The 19,601-nt window shown below is 40.9% G+C and overlaps 1 protein-coding gene across 11 annotated transcripts in view; it reads right to left on the reverse strand.

Moving 5' to 3' along the window:
* Nucleotides 1-19,601, reverse strand: part of LOC147104347 (lysine-specific demethylase 2B-like) — a 210,122-nt gene that overhangs the window by 94,228 nt on the left and 96,293 nt on the right. For 10 of the 11 annotated variants that reach the window (XM_085961615.1, XM_085961613.1, XM_085961611.1 and 7 more), the window contains exons 7-9: nucleotides 17,154-17,247; nucleotides 10,498-10,651; nucleotides 8,053-8,168 (exon numbers count right to left, since the gene is read on the reverse strand). In XM_085961615.1, the coding sequence (XP_085817741.1) occupies nucleotides 8,053-8,168; nucleotides 10,498-10,651; nucleotides 17,154-17,247 (364 nt within the window). Of the gene's footprint in view, nucleotides 1-8,052; nucleotides 8,169-10,497; nucleotides 10,652-17,153; nucleotides 17,248-18,419; nucleotides 18,615-19,601 lie in introns of those variants that run through there. The other variant, XM_085961620.1, reaches the window with a different exon arrangement.

Here is a 19,601-nt window from a genome sequence, read left to right on the forward strand (position 1 = left end):
AAGTTCATGCAGCGTAACAAGCATTTCATGGTCAGGGAATCAATTTTGTGAAATACACTGGTTTACATCGCTCTACATTTCATATGAGGGAGTGCATATACTAGAGCATTTCTTGTTGTTTCACTGTTTGCTCAAAATACATTAACAACAGGTACTTCAATATACAAGGGCTGTAATAATTAGATTTTTAATAAAGTAATTACGTTTGCGGTATGGATTAATGGATATTCAAGTCGTTAAAATTCAAGAGATCATCAAGTCACTTTGGGTTGCTAGTTAGTAGGGATGCTCATTTCCAAAAGGACCGCAAAGTCACATTTTTATAAGCAACTTCTTATCCTAGTTCACCATTTCTGCATCAAAACTGTGCTGCTGCAAGGCAGGGCAATTTTTATTAATCATTTGGATTAATGTCACAACTTGGAGGCAAATGATACCCATTTCCATTGATCGTGTCTTCAAAGACTATTTCAGAGTGTGTTGTAAAGTTTAAACAAAGTCTTTTGTTATGATCACTTGTGTCATTAATTGACTGTGGCAGCCAGAACAAGTCTCCCAGGCTACCAAGAACCTGCATTTTCTTACTATGACTAAGTAACACTCCAACAGAAAACCCAAATTAAAAGATCCATTAATAATGTACTGAACAAGAATAACCCTCTGAGCAGAATTTTGAAAACAATACAACTTAATAGTACAGTTTAGTTTGGTCAAAAGACATTTTTTTAATTAATAAATATACGTTTTGTCTTCTCACGAATTTTACCCCCTCCCCTCTCCTCCAGGTGTTGACTTCTTGACGGGGCATGGTTCAAAGGGTGTCAATTACTCTCCAGTATCTGGCCCAAATGGTTATTATTCATGAGCCTCGACACTAAGCATCAGCAAGCTATTTGACCATAAGGGGTCACTACAGCCAAGCCCAACCCTGTTCTCGCCCAATGTCCACATACACACTTCCAGCAGGGGGATGATGGATAGCAATCAAGAATGAGAACATTGGCCAATTGTTCCCTTCGCAACCAGGGGCACAGAAGCTAACTGCAGCATACCTACTGCAGTGGTGGCTGAGATTAGAAATCTCACCACATACCAGGCATCGAATCTGGGACCTCCTGGTTTGTAAGGCTCAGTTACTCACTGACCCATTAGGCGGGTCTAAAGTATTACCATTCTGTGCATTTTTCTAATTTTGTAACAGTATGCAAAATCTGTTGAAAACCATTTTTTAGCTTATCAAAAAATTTGCACAAATAGCCAAAGGGCATTTTTGTAATTTTAATGGAAGTGCTCCCAATGGTTTAGCAGCGAGTTTATCCAGGTGAGTAGCTGAGTTGTACAGACCTCTGTGTGACCTACTTGTAAGCCTGTGACAATATTGCTCGATAACAGGCCAAAGTGACTACCCCTCCAATTTACTGGCTTTTTCTGTGGAAAAGTACTGTTGCTCAATGTCTTCCTCTACCTCTCCAGTGACATGGGTGAGTTCAGGATCTTCCCAAATAAAAAAGTCACCAATATTACTGTAAAGTCAACTTATCCCCACAGCACATCAAAGCAGTTTACATCCACTCAGCTGTAAATTGAACTGGAGTGAGCTGAAACAAAGCTCTTGTGCTGGTGGTTTAAAGGACTTCTGTATTCGCTTCAAGGTTACTGTATCTTACATGTACAGCAGGCACCTCAAAGCACTGGAGAGGTACCACCAACGCTGCCTCCGCAAGATCCTGCAAATTCTTTGGCAGAATAGGCGCACCAACGTCAGTGTTCTCGCTCAGGCCAACATCCCCAGCATCGAAGCTCTAACCACGCTTGATCAGCTCCGATGGACGGGTTACATTGTCCGCATGCCCGGTACGAGACTCCCAAAACAAGCGCTCTACTCGGAGCTCCGGCACGGCATGAGAGCCCCAGGTGGGCAGAGGAAACACTTCAAGGACACCCTCAAAGCCTCCTTGAAAAAGTGTAACATCCCCATCGACACCTGGGAATCCCTGGCCCATGACCGCACAAAGTGGAAGAGAAGCATCCGAGAAGGTGCCGAACACCTCGAGTCTCTTCACCGGGAGCAAGTGGAAGCCAAGCGCAGGCAGCACAAGGAGCGCACATCAACCCAAGCACCCCACCCACCCGCCCCTTCAACCACCATCTGCCCCACCTGTGACAGAGACTGTAGGTCCCACACTGGACTCATCAGTCACCTGAGAACTCATTTTTAATGTGGAAGCAAGTCATCCTTGGTTCCGAGGGACTGCCTAAAAAGACTGTATCTACAGCGTTAGTATTTTCAGCAGCTGCAGACATTCTTGCTAAAGTTTAATCCATGTCGGCCAGACACTCAAATCTCACTGTCAAAAATCAGCTCGAGATGTTTATACAAATTATGAGCGCAATAAAGATAAATTAGTGTTGGAACTGTAGTCATCTGTCCCATACATGTAAATCTAGGATCTGTGACCTGTTTTTTTAATTCACAAAATCATCCTTAGACAGAAGGGGCAGCAAGCGACTTTCTCTTAGGCTTCTGTCAATGGTGCTCAGAGGTATCTAAGGGAAATCCGAGGCATGTCACTCATCAATTTCTACTCCTCAAGACAACCTGATTGAGATCAACAACTTGCCTCATGGGGAACTTTGAGCACAATCTTGCCAGCACCTTAGTAATTGCTGCACCAACTCAGGAAACCAACAATAAATCACAAACCGGGATTTACAGTGATCACATTCTGCAGTCTTATGAGCCAAAAGACTCTACTCAATTAGTTTCTTAAATGCTTACATGTAATGGCTAGGAAAGCTAGGATAATATTGATGATGAAATCAAGTTTAGGCTTTCCTTTTCATCAATTCAATCTTTAGTAAAGTAGAGACTATATTAACGCATCATCCATTATACAGATGATCTCTCACACCCAAAGTCTTTACTCTAATGATGAGCATTAGTTCAGGGTCAGCAAACCAAAGGGAGTAACTGCACAACTGGTCTAGTTTGGAATTTAGAGTTCTGAGGACTTGAGATTATCGAAAGGCACTGAGCATGGATACATACACTGTCCCCTTCTATGGCACGCCCAGCAAGCTTCCAGAGGCCGTTGCTTTGTTACATTAATGACAAGTATTTCTAGAACCATTACTCAGACTTCTGAACAGCTGCAACATGCAACAACTTCTGTACATCATTCTCTGCACACCGATTATGATAATCCATTACAAAAATGACCAGTTTTTGTAAATTAAGACTCTTGTTGTGGTCTGCTTCCAACCAGAACAAACCCAGTTAAGAAGTCAGCTATCACATATGCACATTCAATACAAAACTTGTGACAAAACACCTACCAGCATTTGATCAAGGGAAGAATGTTAAACAAACACACACGTAAGAGTTTTTCTTGGTGCACTGTGTGAATGACTTCACAAGATTGGGGAAAATATAAATATTATTACACTCCCAAAGTGTTTGCAAGATCATTTGCAAGCCTAGGTCCCACCAACAGCCTTTGAAAACTACAGTTCAATTTAAGGATGCAAAATATATGTATGTTTTGAAATTTACAAAGAGACATTTAATCAATTCCTTTATGAAATATCAATATTGTAACACAAGTGTTTAATGACTTTATACTAGGAATTTAGGTGGATTCAGACCTCAAGTTTGACATCAGAATGTCTGAAAGATCCAGCCTTTGAAACTTTGAATGCTAAAACTGTTGTGAATAAGCCAATATGCCACCAGGTCTTATCTGTGATCCTTAGCTACTGTACAGCAGTTTCACGTACCCCAAGGAGCATGGATAATAACTGCCTCCATTTTGACTTTCATACGATGATATATCACTCTCGAGAGTGCTTACCCCACAGGAGGACTAGAATCAAAAAGACTCAATAGGTTGCCTATCTCACAGGCGTATAAAAAACTAAAAGGTATTTTTATCCTGAGGAAATGGTACTGACAGTAGGCACATGGTACTCCTGCCAGCAATCTATCTCTCAAAGATAGAGAGAGATAGACAGACAGACAATGCACACACTGGTGGATCACCCATTGTGTTGCACGTCTCTTTCTTACCTGTCTGTCATTTTCACATTGTGTTTTCTGTCCACCTCTCTCTTATTCTGTGTGTCTCTTTCTATTCTCTCTCCCTGTTTCTGTCCTTTTCTGCTTCTCTTGAGTGGCAGGTGTTGGGTGGCATAGAAGTGTGTGTGAGGGAAGAAAATTGGTGGAAATACACAGACAAGAAGCTTTTTTTTTATTTAACAAATCAATAAACCATCCTTAATTTCTTACACTAATGTGCCAAACTCACATCACAATACATAGTAGGAAATTTCGCAAAATGAAACAGCACAATGCAAAAGGCCTACCTAATGTGTAGAATCCTGGTCACTCCAGGTTTAGAATTCAGTTCAACTCGTATCTTGACTAAATAGTCGTCATCTAACAATAGGTGTGTGAAAAAGCATCACCTGGCGTCACATTGAAACATTCATTACTCCCCTAGTTTGACTGTATCCTATGTTCCCTTATACCATGTAATTTCCCAACTGAAGGGCCAGCACTCACCTGTTCCCAGGCAACTGGCACTACCACCCTGTAACCACCAGATCATGCAGGAGAATGATCCATGTAGGCTTCTCCATTCATTTTCACTGCTACCCTTTCTGAATGTACTCTGCATCTCCTCCCCCAACAGCTTGGTGAAGATCATGTGGAAAGACTATGATCATAAACCCATATTTTAAAACTCCACGGTATATCACACTTGTGCAGCAAGTACAGTTTAGAGTTAATATCCATTGAAAAAGAGCCAAATATCTGATCCCAAACAGTAGGATTCTCTACTGCCAAGCCAATAACTTCTCAGTATCACTAACAATCTTGTTAACCATATTTTTATTTTGCAAGACATTGAATACTTACAGAAACACCAAACTTCAATACAACTGAGAACTTCTTAAGAGATTTTAGTTAACATCCCAAGGTAACAAAATACAAGGCAGGTTAGTAACAAGCACATATCCAGTACCTATTTAAACAAGAACAGAAGCACATTTCACTTCTTGTTACTCTGATTAAACTTCTGGGAAACAAATGTGAAAATCTACTCTACAGAGATAGCCCTGATGTTTATTCCGAGACGGCAAGCCGATTGGGTTATTGTGTTGATCTCCTTTATTGAAACTCCACCTTTTCAGTGTATGAAGAAATACATCACACTGGTGCCTGTCAGCTAATTGTACAGTGAAAATGCTGAGGTGCCTTTACTTTCATTGCATTAAGTGGGATTTTACCCAGTTGTATTTTTAAAAAATAGTGCAAGTACTTGCTTCCTGAGTAAAGCAGTACCCACCATCTTACAGCAATGTGCAGTGACTGGTGTCAATGTTATGATGCATCATTAATTCCAATGGGGACTCCCATTGTTGTGGCAAATGGTCTAGTCAGAGCCACTTTTAAATAAAATGGTATCGATTCTTATTCCAAGCCATGCTAGTGTACAATTCCACAGGTGCCAGCAGTCCTCACCCAAGTGACTATTCTTCACATATCAACCTAGGCAGCGATTGTTGCCAGCCTATTTGACAGTGAAGGCCATCACAAGCGGCCCTGACCTCAGCTGGTATCCACACTTCACACACGCCAGGGGAGGTAATTGGTTATCAATTGGGGGTGGCAAACTTACCTGATTTTTCTCCTCCATAGCCTGGAAACATGGTGGCAAATTTGACTGTGTCCACTAATGACCTGGTTGAGATGAGCTAACTCAGCACAGAGCATGGATCAAACCCGGGGCCTTTGTGTTCTGTATGGCTCAGTATCATCTGACACAGTGGGAGTCTATGATGCCATTTAGAATGATTACAACACAGGAGGCCACCATTCGGCCTGTGCCGGCTCTCTGCAAGTGCACTTCAGCTAGTCCCACTCCCCCGCACTTTCCCCATAGCCCTGCACATTTTTTGAATTATATGAGCACCAAATGTTACTTTACAGGCACTTAAAAGGCTGTTGTCCTGACTGGATTTCATAGAATCATAGAAATTTACAGCACAGGAGGCCATTCAGCCCATCCTGTCTGTGCTGGCCAAAAAAGAGCTATCCAGCCTAATCCCACTTTCCAGCTCTTGGTCCGTAGCCCTGTAGGTTACGGCACATAGGCAAAATATCGCTACAATTAGCATCCTCGCCATGACCTCATGTCCCTTCTAAAAGCAGAATGCAAAGAATTTTAGTTGGTTTCCATTTTGGGATATGATGCAGACTCCAAACCCACTATTCAGTGGCAGAGTAACACCTGTCATACGACTAAGATTCACAAATAGAGGTAGACTGGGTTACCAATTCAAGAATCACTTCACAGTGTTACAAATTCTAGGGCTACATACTCATCACTCTTCTCAATAAATTTCCACATGACCTTTACTCTGACAAAATGCAAGAATTTTTTTGTAGCCCCCTCTCCTGAAGGTGCCAACTCCAGTTACGGATGAATGGATGTCACCGGGCTTCTGGAAACTCATCAACATGGTCATTGTCCAAGTGAGTGTTTAGACAACAAGTGACCACAAAAGGGAGTACAGTTGAGCCTGATCCTGTTCTCATCAGACATCCATGTATGCACATTCTCCAGCCGCAGAAACTGAACTGTGATCAGCAGTCAAAAAAATTGACCCTTAGTGTTAGGGGGGATTAAATACGTGGGGTTACGGGGATAGGGCTTGGGTGGGATGGCTGTCGGTGTAGGGACCGGGTGCTAGGGTTTGGATGATCAGCCATGATCTCGTTGAATGGCGGAGCAGGCTCGAAGGGCCGAATGGCTTACTCCTGCTCCTATCTTCTATGTTTCTATGGGACCCAGGGCACTGAGTGCCACACTGACACATGCCTCTGCTGGTATTAGCTGATGCAGCACAGGTCAGGGATTGAAACTGGAGCCTCCTGGTCAGTAGTACTACAAAGTACACTTATTCATGAGGTCAACAGAATTTCATTTAGTTTACAAAAAAGTTGTTAGTTTTGACCAGAGCGATTAATATGATATTAATGTTGGAACTTTTTTATGAAGTTGCATGTCTCCAATTGTAAGTCATTCTCGTGGTTTTCCCCTTTGCTATAAAACTGAAGGGAAAATGCTATCAAACCAAAGGCAAGAATCTTCAGTGAAACGTATAAACCTATGCAAAGGGCAATAAACATGTTAAACCCTTTATATCAACTTAATCAAAAATAGCACTAAATTTTCCTAAAAAGACGATTGGGTTTTTAGAAATACTCTGGGTTCAGAAACCTTTTGGATTTTTAGAAATACTCTTCACATAAATAAACCAAAATCACAGGACTTAATATGATCACAATCACCATTACAAAAAGTATCTGCACCTTTGAACCAGTAAAATCGTTCTGGATATTTACTACAAACATATTCCTGCAACACTACATCATTTAACTAGTGCAAAACTTAGCCTGCTAACCAAAATTTCAGTAAGTGATTCTTACTTAAAGGGAACAGGGTCGGGGGGGGGGGGGGGGGGGGAAAGAGAAGAGCCAACTATAAGATTAGATGCTTAAAGCTCCTCTGATTTTTCAGTAGATAAAGGCACCATCCAGTCTGGTACTGTGCCGTACTGAGCAGGAAAGCCACAGGTTGAATTCTTTGGTAGATGCTGTTAGTTGATCTCAGTTGGGTTGTCAATGGGGTATTAGAATTATCCCATTATTGGATAAAGAAAAAGTCAGCTAAAGTTCCCATCCCTTATTGATATCCTGTGACCCCTGCTGGAAACTGCCCATATATGTGGACTTTGGGTGAGAACAGAATCAGGGTTAGTTGAAAAGCAACCCAGCCCCTCCAACTCACCACCAGCTGAAATGCCTACTGATAATCACAAAATTTATGCATGAAATGTGAGTACTTAATGTACCAGAATGCTGTAAGTGCCGTGGAACTGTATTCCAGGAGACAGCATCTTCAGATAAGGAGGAAATAACTAGAGGGGAAAAAATTGCTTTGAGTCTGCATTTATTAAAGATGAATTATCATGGCGATGACTTACCCGAGTTCGATCCTCAATCCCATAGATATAAAGTTGCATAGGAATATTAAAGCTGTGCAGGAAATTTCCACCAAAAACCAATGTGTCTACTGGCGTGTATACGGCATGAATCCATCCTGAAATTAGATTGATATGACTTGTGAGTTTTGTTGCAGTTTGAAGATTGTCCATTAGGTAATTTAAAAAAACGTTTTAGTAAAATTTTTAAACAAGCACCCTAACTGACACTCACCATTTAGGGTATCGGGTGAAGAATGAACACTTGGAAAAGTACTGAAGGGCCATTAGCAACTGTGGAACTGTATCTCAGAAGAGGAGAGGGGGTAGGATACACTGGTGGGTCACAAACATTCTATTTGTAACTACATCACCGTATCTGTGAGTTCATTAAATTTAAATAAAATAGTGAAAGGACTCCATGTTGAGAGGGCAAGTCATTATAATAAAACACAGTTCTCAGGCCAAATCTAGTGTTGAGCCCCTCTGACCCAGCCCATGCAGTTCCTGCAGGTTCCGTTTGCAAAGCTAACTTCAGCAGCTTTGGACTGCAGTTCTTTAAAGTTTTAACCAATCAGGGTGCAGCCTTTACCAGTCCAACAGGTCTGGGAATTTAAAAAAAACTTAAAGATTCCAGGCTTTGGGGGAGGGAGGAAAAGGAAAGTGGAGCAGAGGAAAGGAGGAATGTGGGACTCAGGTTTTGGGTATGGAGAGGTCTCACTTTTTTTGGTGCATCATGCTTTTTTGTTTGCGAGGTCTCTTGTACAAGAGTCTTGCTGTTTCTGTAGAAGAGTTCCGCTTTATGTGTTAATGAGGGTCTCAGATTTGCTTGTGTATGGGGTTCTTACATTTTTGTACATGGGGCCTTACGTTAATGTGCAAGCATATGAAGCCCCCTTATTGTTTTTGACATGTGTATCTGGCTCCCAGCTCTAAAAGGTTGGGCATCCCTACTCTAATTCACTGTGTAACCAAGGTACCACAGAGTATCCAGAATAGCAATTGTAACCAAATTTTGCTTTGTAGCTGCCGTTGTAAGTCTGTGCAAAACCAATCATCTATCATTAGGTACAGTCTGCACCACAGGCTAATCAATGGTCATACAGTTGCATGACAAGGAGGTGAAGGGCATTTATCTTATTACCTTATATCATCACTGACTGAGGTCAGTGTCTGATGAAAATGAGGCAAGCAACGAGGACAACACATAGCCACAGGACACTGCCCTTCAGCATTTCACACCAGGGGTTCACTGGCAGTGTATTATCCAGAACCTTAATTTGCTAGTAACAAAAAGGCTGTACATAGAAGATCAGCTGCATCTGAATCAGTGTGTTAAAAATTCGTAAACAAGAACACGACTGATTAAAATCAAATTTTTCCCCCATCCCTACAACAATGCTTTAATAATGAGAAATTATTTCGGAAAACAAAAGCCTTGAAGTAAAAAGCAAAATATATTCTCAGCAGGCATCAGCTGTTAATATTTTCTCGCACTTTGGACATTGACATACCAATGTTTTCAGAACCTGTCATCTCTCATAAATCAACAAGGTACATGAGTGTAACAATGCCAGCATCCAAATAATGCAGGACATTTACAGGTTATTACTGTATGATAATCTTTACCATTACACCATGCACACTAACAGAAGATAGGAGGTCAGAGGGCTTATATTTTCTCAAGTGTTTCCACCACTCTACTAACTATATTAGAAAGTGCTATTGCCTTAAAGCTATGCAGCAATATGAATTTCGAAGATACACAGCTATAAAATTATTTTTTTGTGGGGCGGGGGGGATGAGGAGGTAATATCTTGCAGTAATGGCACATGAAGTACATATAATAGAACTGAAAAGCATGATCCTTTGGAATTGTTCATTACAAGCCACTTGACAACAGATCAGATTGCTAGCCCACAGATGATAAAGGAAATGGTTTTCCAAAAATTCACAAATGGAATAGGACAGATGAGGTTTCATTTAAAAACTCAATTTCCAGACACAGCACTACTGGAAAATAAGAGGTTGACCCTCTTACTAAAACAACTCAAGTCAAACTGAATGAAAAATGCACCTTATCTTCTGTTACATGGGATATTTAACGTGTCTCAGTAAGATTTTAAATAAGCACATCAAATATATACAAATGCAGCAAAAGTAATGGTGAATTATATTAATACCTGTATATACACGTTAGGTGATGGTACCAGTCACTCAAATATAAGTGGCTGACTGTTAAGAATGATTCAGTGAAACTGAATTATTTACAGCGGTTTATCCCCCACATATTTGAAGCACTAGCTAAAAGGGCAGTGCACAAAGGAATGCCTCCCTCTTTCCAGATTCAGTAAGGTTGTATCCACCTACAAATCCCACCCTCCACTAATCTACTGATTTAGATACAGTAATGTAAAGTGACAAATAATAGCAGCTGTCTTCAGTTACCTGAAGGGATCAGAAAGGTATATCCTTGTTTTAACTCAATCCTTTGGCATCCGTCCACTCTGTCCCCAAGGAAAATATCACCTTGCTTTCCTGACAGAACCCACTCTTCATAAATCTCCAGATTGTGCGATGTAGGTGGAACTAACCAGAATACCTGAATGAGACAGACTGCTTAGAAAACCGAGACGCTTCAGAACAATCACATTTTCCATTGTTACAAAATTTGAACTCACCAATGCAATTTTAACTGCAAAAATAAAGAGTTAAATAGCACATTAGCTGTTTAAGCCTCAAGATACAGGCAAAATAAGATTCCATTTTAATTGGTTTGTAATTTTTTTTAATGCTGTGATATGCAGTATTGACCTTTCCATAGACCATGTCATTTCATTAAAAATCAAAACCATGCTTATAAAACAAAATGCAAACCCCTCTAACTCCTAAATGAATTAGTAACCATGCAACAAGGTTTGAAAATGCTATATGCTAATTTAATTTTTTTCCTGTGGCTCAAAATTCAAAAGTCTGCAGGAGCAGAACTGAAAATATATATGTATATAATAATAGCTATTTTCAGTTCATGCATATATAGATGTAATATTAATATATAACGGTAAATATAGTTGTAATTATAGCCATTTACATGGTGTCCTATTACGCAAGTCCATAAGTAACTCGGGAGGTAATTTTCCCAAATTCAACCAGAGGCAGTGGTGCAGTAGGAGTTGCGATTGGCTGCTACATGTCACCAATTTTTCTGGTTGTGGGTGAACTGAGCATTCAACTAGCGACAAGTGAATCTGCAATATAATGGGGCGGAGGGGGAAGATCAGATCACAGCAATCCCACTTTTACTGTTCCACTGCCATAAGCACCACACCATTAAATCATGACCTTTCCAAAACAACAAAGCATGTGGGTGCTCAATTGTATTGTGCCATCAGGAAGTAGGATGCAGATTTCCACTTTCTATTGCCCACAGTGAGGACCAATTTCTGTCGCGCCACCGAGGAAGGGACCAAACTTCACTGTAAGTGAGGGGGGTCGGGGGGGTAGAGGCAGAAGGGATGAGAAGAAACAAAAAAAAAAGCAATCCACTCGGGTAACTGTCAAGGGTTTTCTCGCATCAGATCAGTAACAAAGGTTGCATGTTGGCAAAAGACAGGCAGAATGGAAAAGGAGGGTGTAGCCCTGATAATAAAGGATGATATAAGGACAGTAGTGAGAAAGGATCTTGGCTCAGAAGATCAGGAAGTAGAATCAGTATGGGTGGAGATAAGAAATAACAAGGGGCAGAAAACAGTGGTGGGAGGAGTAGTTTGTAGGCCCCCAAACATTAGCTATACCATTGGACAGAGTATCAATCAACAAATAATAGGAGCTTGTAACAAAGGTAATACAATAATTGTGGGGGACTTTAATCCTCAAAGACTGGGCAAATCAAATTGGCAAAGGTAGTCTGGAGGATGAGTTCATGTAATGCATTCAAGACAGTTTCCGAGAGCAATACGTCATGGAACCAACCAGGGAACAGCTTATTTTAGATCTTGTATTGTGTAATGAGACAGGGTTGATTAGTAATCTCCTAGTAAAGGATCCTCTGGGAAAGAGTGATCATAATATGATGAGTACTTCAATCTCAAACCCAATTTGAAATTCTAAGACCGAAACGCATCTTAAACTTAAATAAAGCTAAATACATAAATAAAACTTCAATACATAGGTATGAGGGGTGAGTTGGCCAAGATAGATTGGGAAATTAGATTAAAAGGTATGACGGTAGATAGCAAACATTTAAAGAAATATTCCAAAATTCTCAACGAATATACATTCTATTAAGAAGTAAAAGCTCCACGGGAAAAGTGATCCATCCATGGCTAACTAAAGAAGTTAAGGATAGTATTAGATTAAAATAACGTAGGAACAGGAGTAGGCCATTCAGCCCCTTGAGCCTGTAACATAGAAGATAGGAGCAGGAGTAGGCCATTTGGCCCTTCGAGCCTGCTCCGCCATTCAATGAGATCATGGCTGATCATCCAAATTCAGTACCCGGTCCCTGCCTTCTCCCCATATCCCTTGATCCCTTTAGCCTTAAGAAATATATCCAACTCTTTCTTGAATATGCTTAATGAACTGGCCTCCACCGCCCTCTGTGGCAGAGAATTCCACAGGTTCACCACTCTCTGGGTGAAGAAATTCCTCCTCATTTCAGTCCTAAATGGCTTACCCCTTATCCTTAGACTATAACCCCTGGTTCTGGACTCCCCGGCCATCAGAAACATCCTTCCTGCATCTAGTCTGTCCAGGCCTGACAGAATTTTATAGGTTTCGATGAGATCCCCTCTCAATCTTCTAAACTCCAGTGAGTATAAGCCCAATCGACACAATCTCTCCACATACGTCATTCCTGCCATCCCAGGTATCAGCCTGGTGAATCTTCGCTGCACTCCTTCCATGGCAAGAACGTCCTTCCTCAGGTAAGGCGACCAAAACTGCACACAATACTCAAGGTGTGGTCTCACCAAGGCCCTGTACAACTGCAGCAAGACATCTTTGTTCTTGTACTCGAACCCTCTCGCTACGAAGGCCAACATACCATTTGCCTTCTTAACCGCCCAGGGGCCGTGTAGCCTGGTTCTGCTCCTACTGTGTTCTAATTCTGTGTTAGATTTCAGGAGATGGTTTTATTCCTGTTCCTGGCTGGGGTGGAGATCGCCTTTACAGAAGGTAAGTACTGTAGAAAATATAGGGACAGAGTGATCTCCTGGAAGAATTTCGATCGCCTAGATGGGTCGGAGAGGAATTTCCCAGATTTTTTTCTCCCAAATTGGCCATTGGGTCTTTCTGGTTTTTCGCCTCTCCCTGGAGATCACATGGGTTCGGGTGGATGCAGAGTGATAGAAGATTTGAGGTTAGGATCAGATCAGCCATGATCTTATTGAATGGTGGAGCAGGCTCGAGGGGCCGATTGGCCTACTCCTGCTCCTATTTCTTATGTTCTTATGCTGCACCTGCATGCTTATCTTCAGCGACTGGTGTACAAGAACACCCAGGTCTCTTTGCACTTCCCCTTCTCCCAATCTATTGCCATTCAAATAATAATCTGCCTTCCTGTTTTTGCCACCAAAGTGGATAACCTCACATTTATCCACATTATAGTGCATTTGCCATGTTTCTGCCCAATCACCCAACCTGTCCAAATCGTGCTGGAGTTTCAAGACACCCTCCTCACAGCATACCCTCCCACCCAGCTTTGTGTCGTCTGCAAATTTGGAGATATTACATCCAATTCCCTCGTCCAGATCATTAATATATATTGTGAACAGCTGGGGTCCTAGGACCGATCCTTGCGGTACCCCACTAGTCACTGCCTGCCACTCGGAAAACGACCCATTTATTCCAACTTTTTGCTTTCTGTCCGCCAACCAGTTCCACCATTCAATGAGATCATGGCTGATCTGAGACCTAACTCCATATACCCGCCTTTGGCCCATATCCCTTAATACCTTTGGTTAACAAAAAGCTATCAACCTAAGATCTAAAATTAACAATTGATCTAGCACCAATTACTGTTTGCGGAAGAGAGTTCCAAACTTCTACCACCCTTTGTGTGTAGAAGTGTTTCCTAATTTCACTGCTGAAAGGTCTGGTTCTAATTTTTTTTAATTGTGCCCCCTAGTCCTAGAATCCCCAAGCAGCGGAAATAGTTTCTCTCTATCTACTCTATCTGTTCCCTGTAATATCTTGAAAACTTCAATCAGATCACCCCTTAACCTTCTAAATTCCAATTTGTGTAATCTCTCCTCGTAACTTAACCCTTGAAGTCCAGGTATCATTCTGGGCTTATAATGCTGCGAAGAATAGGAGTAAGCCTGAGGATTGAGAGAGCTTTAGAAACCAGCAAAGGATGACCAAAAAATTGATAAAAAGGGAGAAAATAGAATGACAGTAAACTAACAAGAAGTATAAAAACAGATTGAGAGAGTTTCTACAAGTATGTAAAAAGGAAGAGAGCAGCAAAATTAAGCGTTGGTCCCTTAGAGGTGAAGACAGGTGAAATTATAATGGGAATAAGGAAATGGCAGAGGCTTTAAACAAATTTTGGCATTGATAGAGAATTGGTTAATGGACAGAAAACAGAGTAGGGATAAATGGGTAATTTTCCGCTTGGCAGGCTATAACGAGTGGGGTGCCGCAAGGATCAGTGCAGGGGCCTCAGCTAGTTACAATCTATATTAATGACTTAGATGAAGGGACCAAGTGCAATGTATCCAAGTTTGCTGATGATACAAAGCTAGGTGGGAAAGCAAGCTGTGAGGACACAAAAAAGCTGCAAAGGGATATAGACAGGTTAAGTGAGTGAGCAATAAGGTGGCAGATGGAGTATAATGTGGGGAAATGTGAGGTTATTCACTTTGGTAGGCAGAATAGAGAAACAGAAAAATGTTGGTGTTCAGAGAGATTTAGGTGTCCTTGTACAGGAAACACAGAAAGTTAGCATGCAGGTAATTAGGAAGGCAAATGGCATGTTGGCCTTTATTGCAAGGGGATTGGAGTACAAGAGTAAGAAAGTCTTACTACAATTGTACTGGGCTTTGGTGAGACCACACCTGGAGTACTGTGCACAGTTTTGGTCTCCTTATCTGAGGAAGGATATACTTACCTTGGAGGCGGTGCAACAAAGGTTTACTAGATTGATCCCTGGGATGAGAGGGTTGTCCTATGAGCAGAGATTGAGCCTATACTCTCTGGAGTTTAGAAGAATGAGAGGTGACCACGTTGAAACATAAAAGATTCTGAGGGGGATTAACAAGGTAGATACCGAAAGGTTGTTTCCTCTGGCTGGAGGGTCTCGGACCAGGGGTCCCAGTCTCAGGATAAGGGGTCGGCCATTTAAGACGGAGATGAGGAGAAATTTCTTCACTCAGAGGGTTGTGAATCTTTGGAATTCTCTACCCCAAAGGGCTGTGGATGCTGAATCGTTGAGTGTATTCAAGGCTGAGATAGATAGATTTTTGGACTCTAGGGGAATCAAGGTACAGTATATGGAGATAGGGCGGGAAAGTGGAGTTGAGGTCGAAGATCAGCCATGATCTTATTGTATGGCGGAGCAAGCTCGAAGGGCCATATTGCTTACTCCTGCTCCTAATTCTTATGTTCATTCTGTTCCCTGGAGAACAGTGTGTGGTAGAACTGATTTCAAAAAAGGGAGAGAAAATAGATTAAAAATGCTTTTGAATAAATGTTTTGCTTCATTTCATTGAAACTTAAAAAAAAAGCCCACCCCAAAAAGATTGGTCAAAGACACTTTATGTATATGCAAGAGAATATGGCAGTCACTGTGAAATCTCATTACAGCTTCTAATAGCTTTGCAGGTGATATTAATTTGCCTGCATCACAGCAACAACAACTGGAAATTATATAGCACCTTTAATGTAGAAAAATATCCCAACACATTTGAAAAACATGGGGGAAGATTTCCATTCGTTAATTATAGTGAAATCAAAAAGTGTGTATTAGAACTTGTCTTTTATTTCACTATAAATAGCAAACTGTGAAAATCTTCCTCTATAGTATTTTGCACTCAGTCATCATGTCGTATAGATAGCCTAACTTGTAGGCAAGACAGTCATTTCCTTAGGGCAGTCTGACTGCACAACACTCACTATCTGAGAAGTTGAACAGGTTATTGGTTTCCAGGTCTTTTGACATTGGTAGCACTCCACAAGAGTTGGCCAACGTTGACTTGCAATTTACCCCTCCACTCCACACTTCAGAAAGAACGTCTGGCTTCCACCCACCCACCAGGAATATGCCATGTGGACTGTCATGATGCAAAGTATACAACTTGCCACTCCACGCTTCGCTGGCTTATTCACACATCGAGCCACTGAAGCAGCCAAGTCCACAGGACCACACGTAAAACCAGTTCATGTAGCTAAACCGCTAAGCTCTGCAGTCAGCTTCCACTGTTTACATGGGTGCAAAAATGGCATTCTCAACTAGTTCAAATCATTTAACCAGTTATTATACAATGGAAGATGCAAGATCATGGGAAATCATATTCTAAAGCGCATGCAAGATTTGGCTGGTTGTTATATTTTCTGGGAGGGGGAAGATTGCTACATTTCTCCCCTCCTTTTCTGGAGCCAGTGGCTCTTGCTGGGGCATGCTTTCACAAGTGCCTCCAATACCTCATCTAGCTAACCATTCTAAGCATGAGAAGGCTACTCACCACTCTCAACCACGGAGGATATCGCACCCAAGCATATCCTATCCTCACCTAATAGCCAAACACGCCACTTTCCAGCAGGAGTCACTGGAGAGTGTCCCAATTGCTGTACCAGATCAACTAACAACAGTCCATGAATCAAACCTGGGATCTTCTGGTCCGTGTGGTTCACAATTATACAATTTACCCAGCAAGGAATCCCATATTTTTGGTTTTGATTTGTTTTACATAAAATTAATCATTTCTATTTTTATTGTCCCAAAAATGTTCCTCTCATTTGTTAATCCATGTTTAAAATGATCGTTGCTTTAATATCACCAAGTAAGCATAGTTTTGTACACAGTGCACTCCATTTTCAAGTTTGTTATTAAATTGAAATAAATAACCGTTCAAATGTTGCAGATAAAGTGCTTCACTACTCACCTTCCCTCCTCGAAGAATGTGATACCAGACAGAAGTGCCACCAAAATCAATGTGAAAATCTGTGTAACACCCTTTGACGCTCATTAAGCAGTACCTGCAGAGAAAGCATTTAACAATTAATCACTTCACGCTTTAGCAATCAGCAAGTTGTTGACCTACATGAGGATTCAATCATGACCAAGAACAGCAGCAAGTTATGTCCTCTAATGACATGATGGAGGTCAACAAGGACAGAACATTCAATGCAAGGTGTCTGCTTTGAACAGAACTGTCGTGTTTATTCATTCTAACACATTTTCAGATAAGTAATTTTTGTTTTGGGTTTCAAAATAATTTTTTTTGTCCTCTAAGGAAATCAGCAAATTATGTATGACCCTCACTGCATCATTGAGAACCATATTGCAGGTGTGTTTCAAAGACTGGGAGTGAAACGGACATGCTGGGAAAAAAATGTGTACAAGATGGAACAACTTCCAAATGGGAATTCGTTATTGGTTGTAAGTCCAAAGTACACCGAATTAAAGGGGCAAATCAAAATGGTTTTAACATTTAAGAAACATTGGTCAATCCTTTATTTTCCAAAAATGGTAAATTAAATCTCAAATTATTCCGTAATCATAAATCCAGCATTCAAATCGAAAAACAAATTCTCTGTTTTAACATGCCTGCACTTTAATGGAAAATGAATAAGTGCTCTTCTAATGCCTTCTCAATTGGAAGGAGCAGATTTATTATAAATGTATCCATCTGTTAACATAGAGCCTCTACTTATACACATCTAAACAAGTTGAGGAATCCAGCTAGCAAATTTATGGCCCACAAGCATGTGAACTTTGTTACACATTTGTGTGTGTGGAAAATAATTTCCTGCAATTCTATTGCATATCTGTAAAGCAGCTGCACCCAGTTTCACAAGTGAACAGAAAAAGCCAATTAGTGCCCTGGTTACACTGTACCAAACAGCAGGGCAAAATACTCAGAGAGCAATCTCATACCAGCACTCGTCAATTACACTTCCAATACATATAATCACAGGCCAACATCCACATATATAAGTATTTCTTAAAAAAACGATATAAAAATCTGACTACACATCTGTAGGACAATCAAATAAACCTGCTGCAAACATTTGCTTCCTTCCGCTCTGCATGAATCCCCAGTCCTGTTAGATTCAGCAGCAGCCATCAGCTGTAACTAATGGCTGAATCATAGTGAACTGATGCTCCATGCACCTGACAAATAATTCAGCTGTTAATCTGAACCCACCATTACTCCGGTTGCTGCTTTTTGTGGGTTATGTTGTGTCAGCGTTGCTGAACTCTTCTAAGGATCATTTATTGTCTCATCTTCTGTTCACTTATTGCCTTCATTTTAGAGATAGAAAGAATCTAAGCAGTATGCAGGCAATGCACACTCTCGTCTGCTGATAGGCTGTGAAGGACTGTACCAGGTGGCAACAGCAGCAGTCTGCGGATCAAAGCTGCTTCTGGTAAGGAGAAGTCCGCTGCCTAGCAACAGGATCCAGGATTGAGGTTGACAGAAAGATATGCACTGATGTCATGAAGACAGCTCAGGCAATTTACAGGGTCTAATAGTCTTTGTTCCCCATTGTTACTGTTACAGTTCTCCTGACTCAGCGATGGTAACAAGACCCTCCATGTTCCTTGCAGAGTAATTGCCAGAGAGACCCGGGTGCCCATCAATACCACAACTTGTGTGAACCTGCATAACCTATTTCAGGAAACAGGCTGGTGCTTACATAACCATCATCTGTTTTAGGTTCTGTTATTGCACAATTAAAGAAGCTCCCTGTAGTTGGCCACGACAGAACACTGGGTCAGGCTCTGTATGTAAGCTTGCAGGTGACAGTGTTGGAGATCTTAATTTTAATTAGAATTATTACAGTTCATATCAGAAGATAAACAAGAGGACACAGTTATTTCTAATGTATTTCTGAACTTAATCTTTTATTGAGTGTAGAATTACCATAGCAAAATATGCAAAACTTGTGATTTTAAAATGGTAATCAGAGTACTGGAATAGTTCTACAGATTACTCTAATTTTACAAAACAATATTTAGAATTTAAAATCTGTGCAGATGACAAGAAAAAGATGTACATTTTCAGAAAAGGCAAAAAGTACTGAAAGAACTAATTAGCAAAAGGGTTATCACAACCATGTCCCATTAATGTAGCTATAAAAATAACTGGAAAAAGCAATGCGGAGATGGTGGTAGGATGCCATCTCAATAAGCATGAAAATCAACCTGTCTCACTCCTTAAACATGTTTTGTTAAGAGTACATTTTTATAACACAACTGTCCATTTACATGCTGACATCTGTCACGTGTCTCTGGTAAAGCTCGGGTGAAAACAAATAATATTTATACTGTATTTCACCTCGTCAATCAGATCACTTTTGCTCTAAATTTGCTCGCCTAAAATCTG

The sequence above is a fragment of the Somniosus microcephalus genome, chromosome 19, assembly GCF_052327205.1.
Source record: "Somniosus microcephalus isolate GS21.2 chromosome 19, FLI_Smic_1.0, whole genome shotgun sequence".
Taxonomy (NCBI): domain Eukaryota; kingdom Metazoa; phylum Chordata; class Chondrichthyes; order Squaliformes; family Somniosidae; genus Somniosus; species Somniosus microcephalus.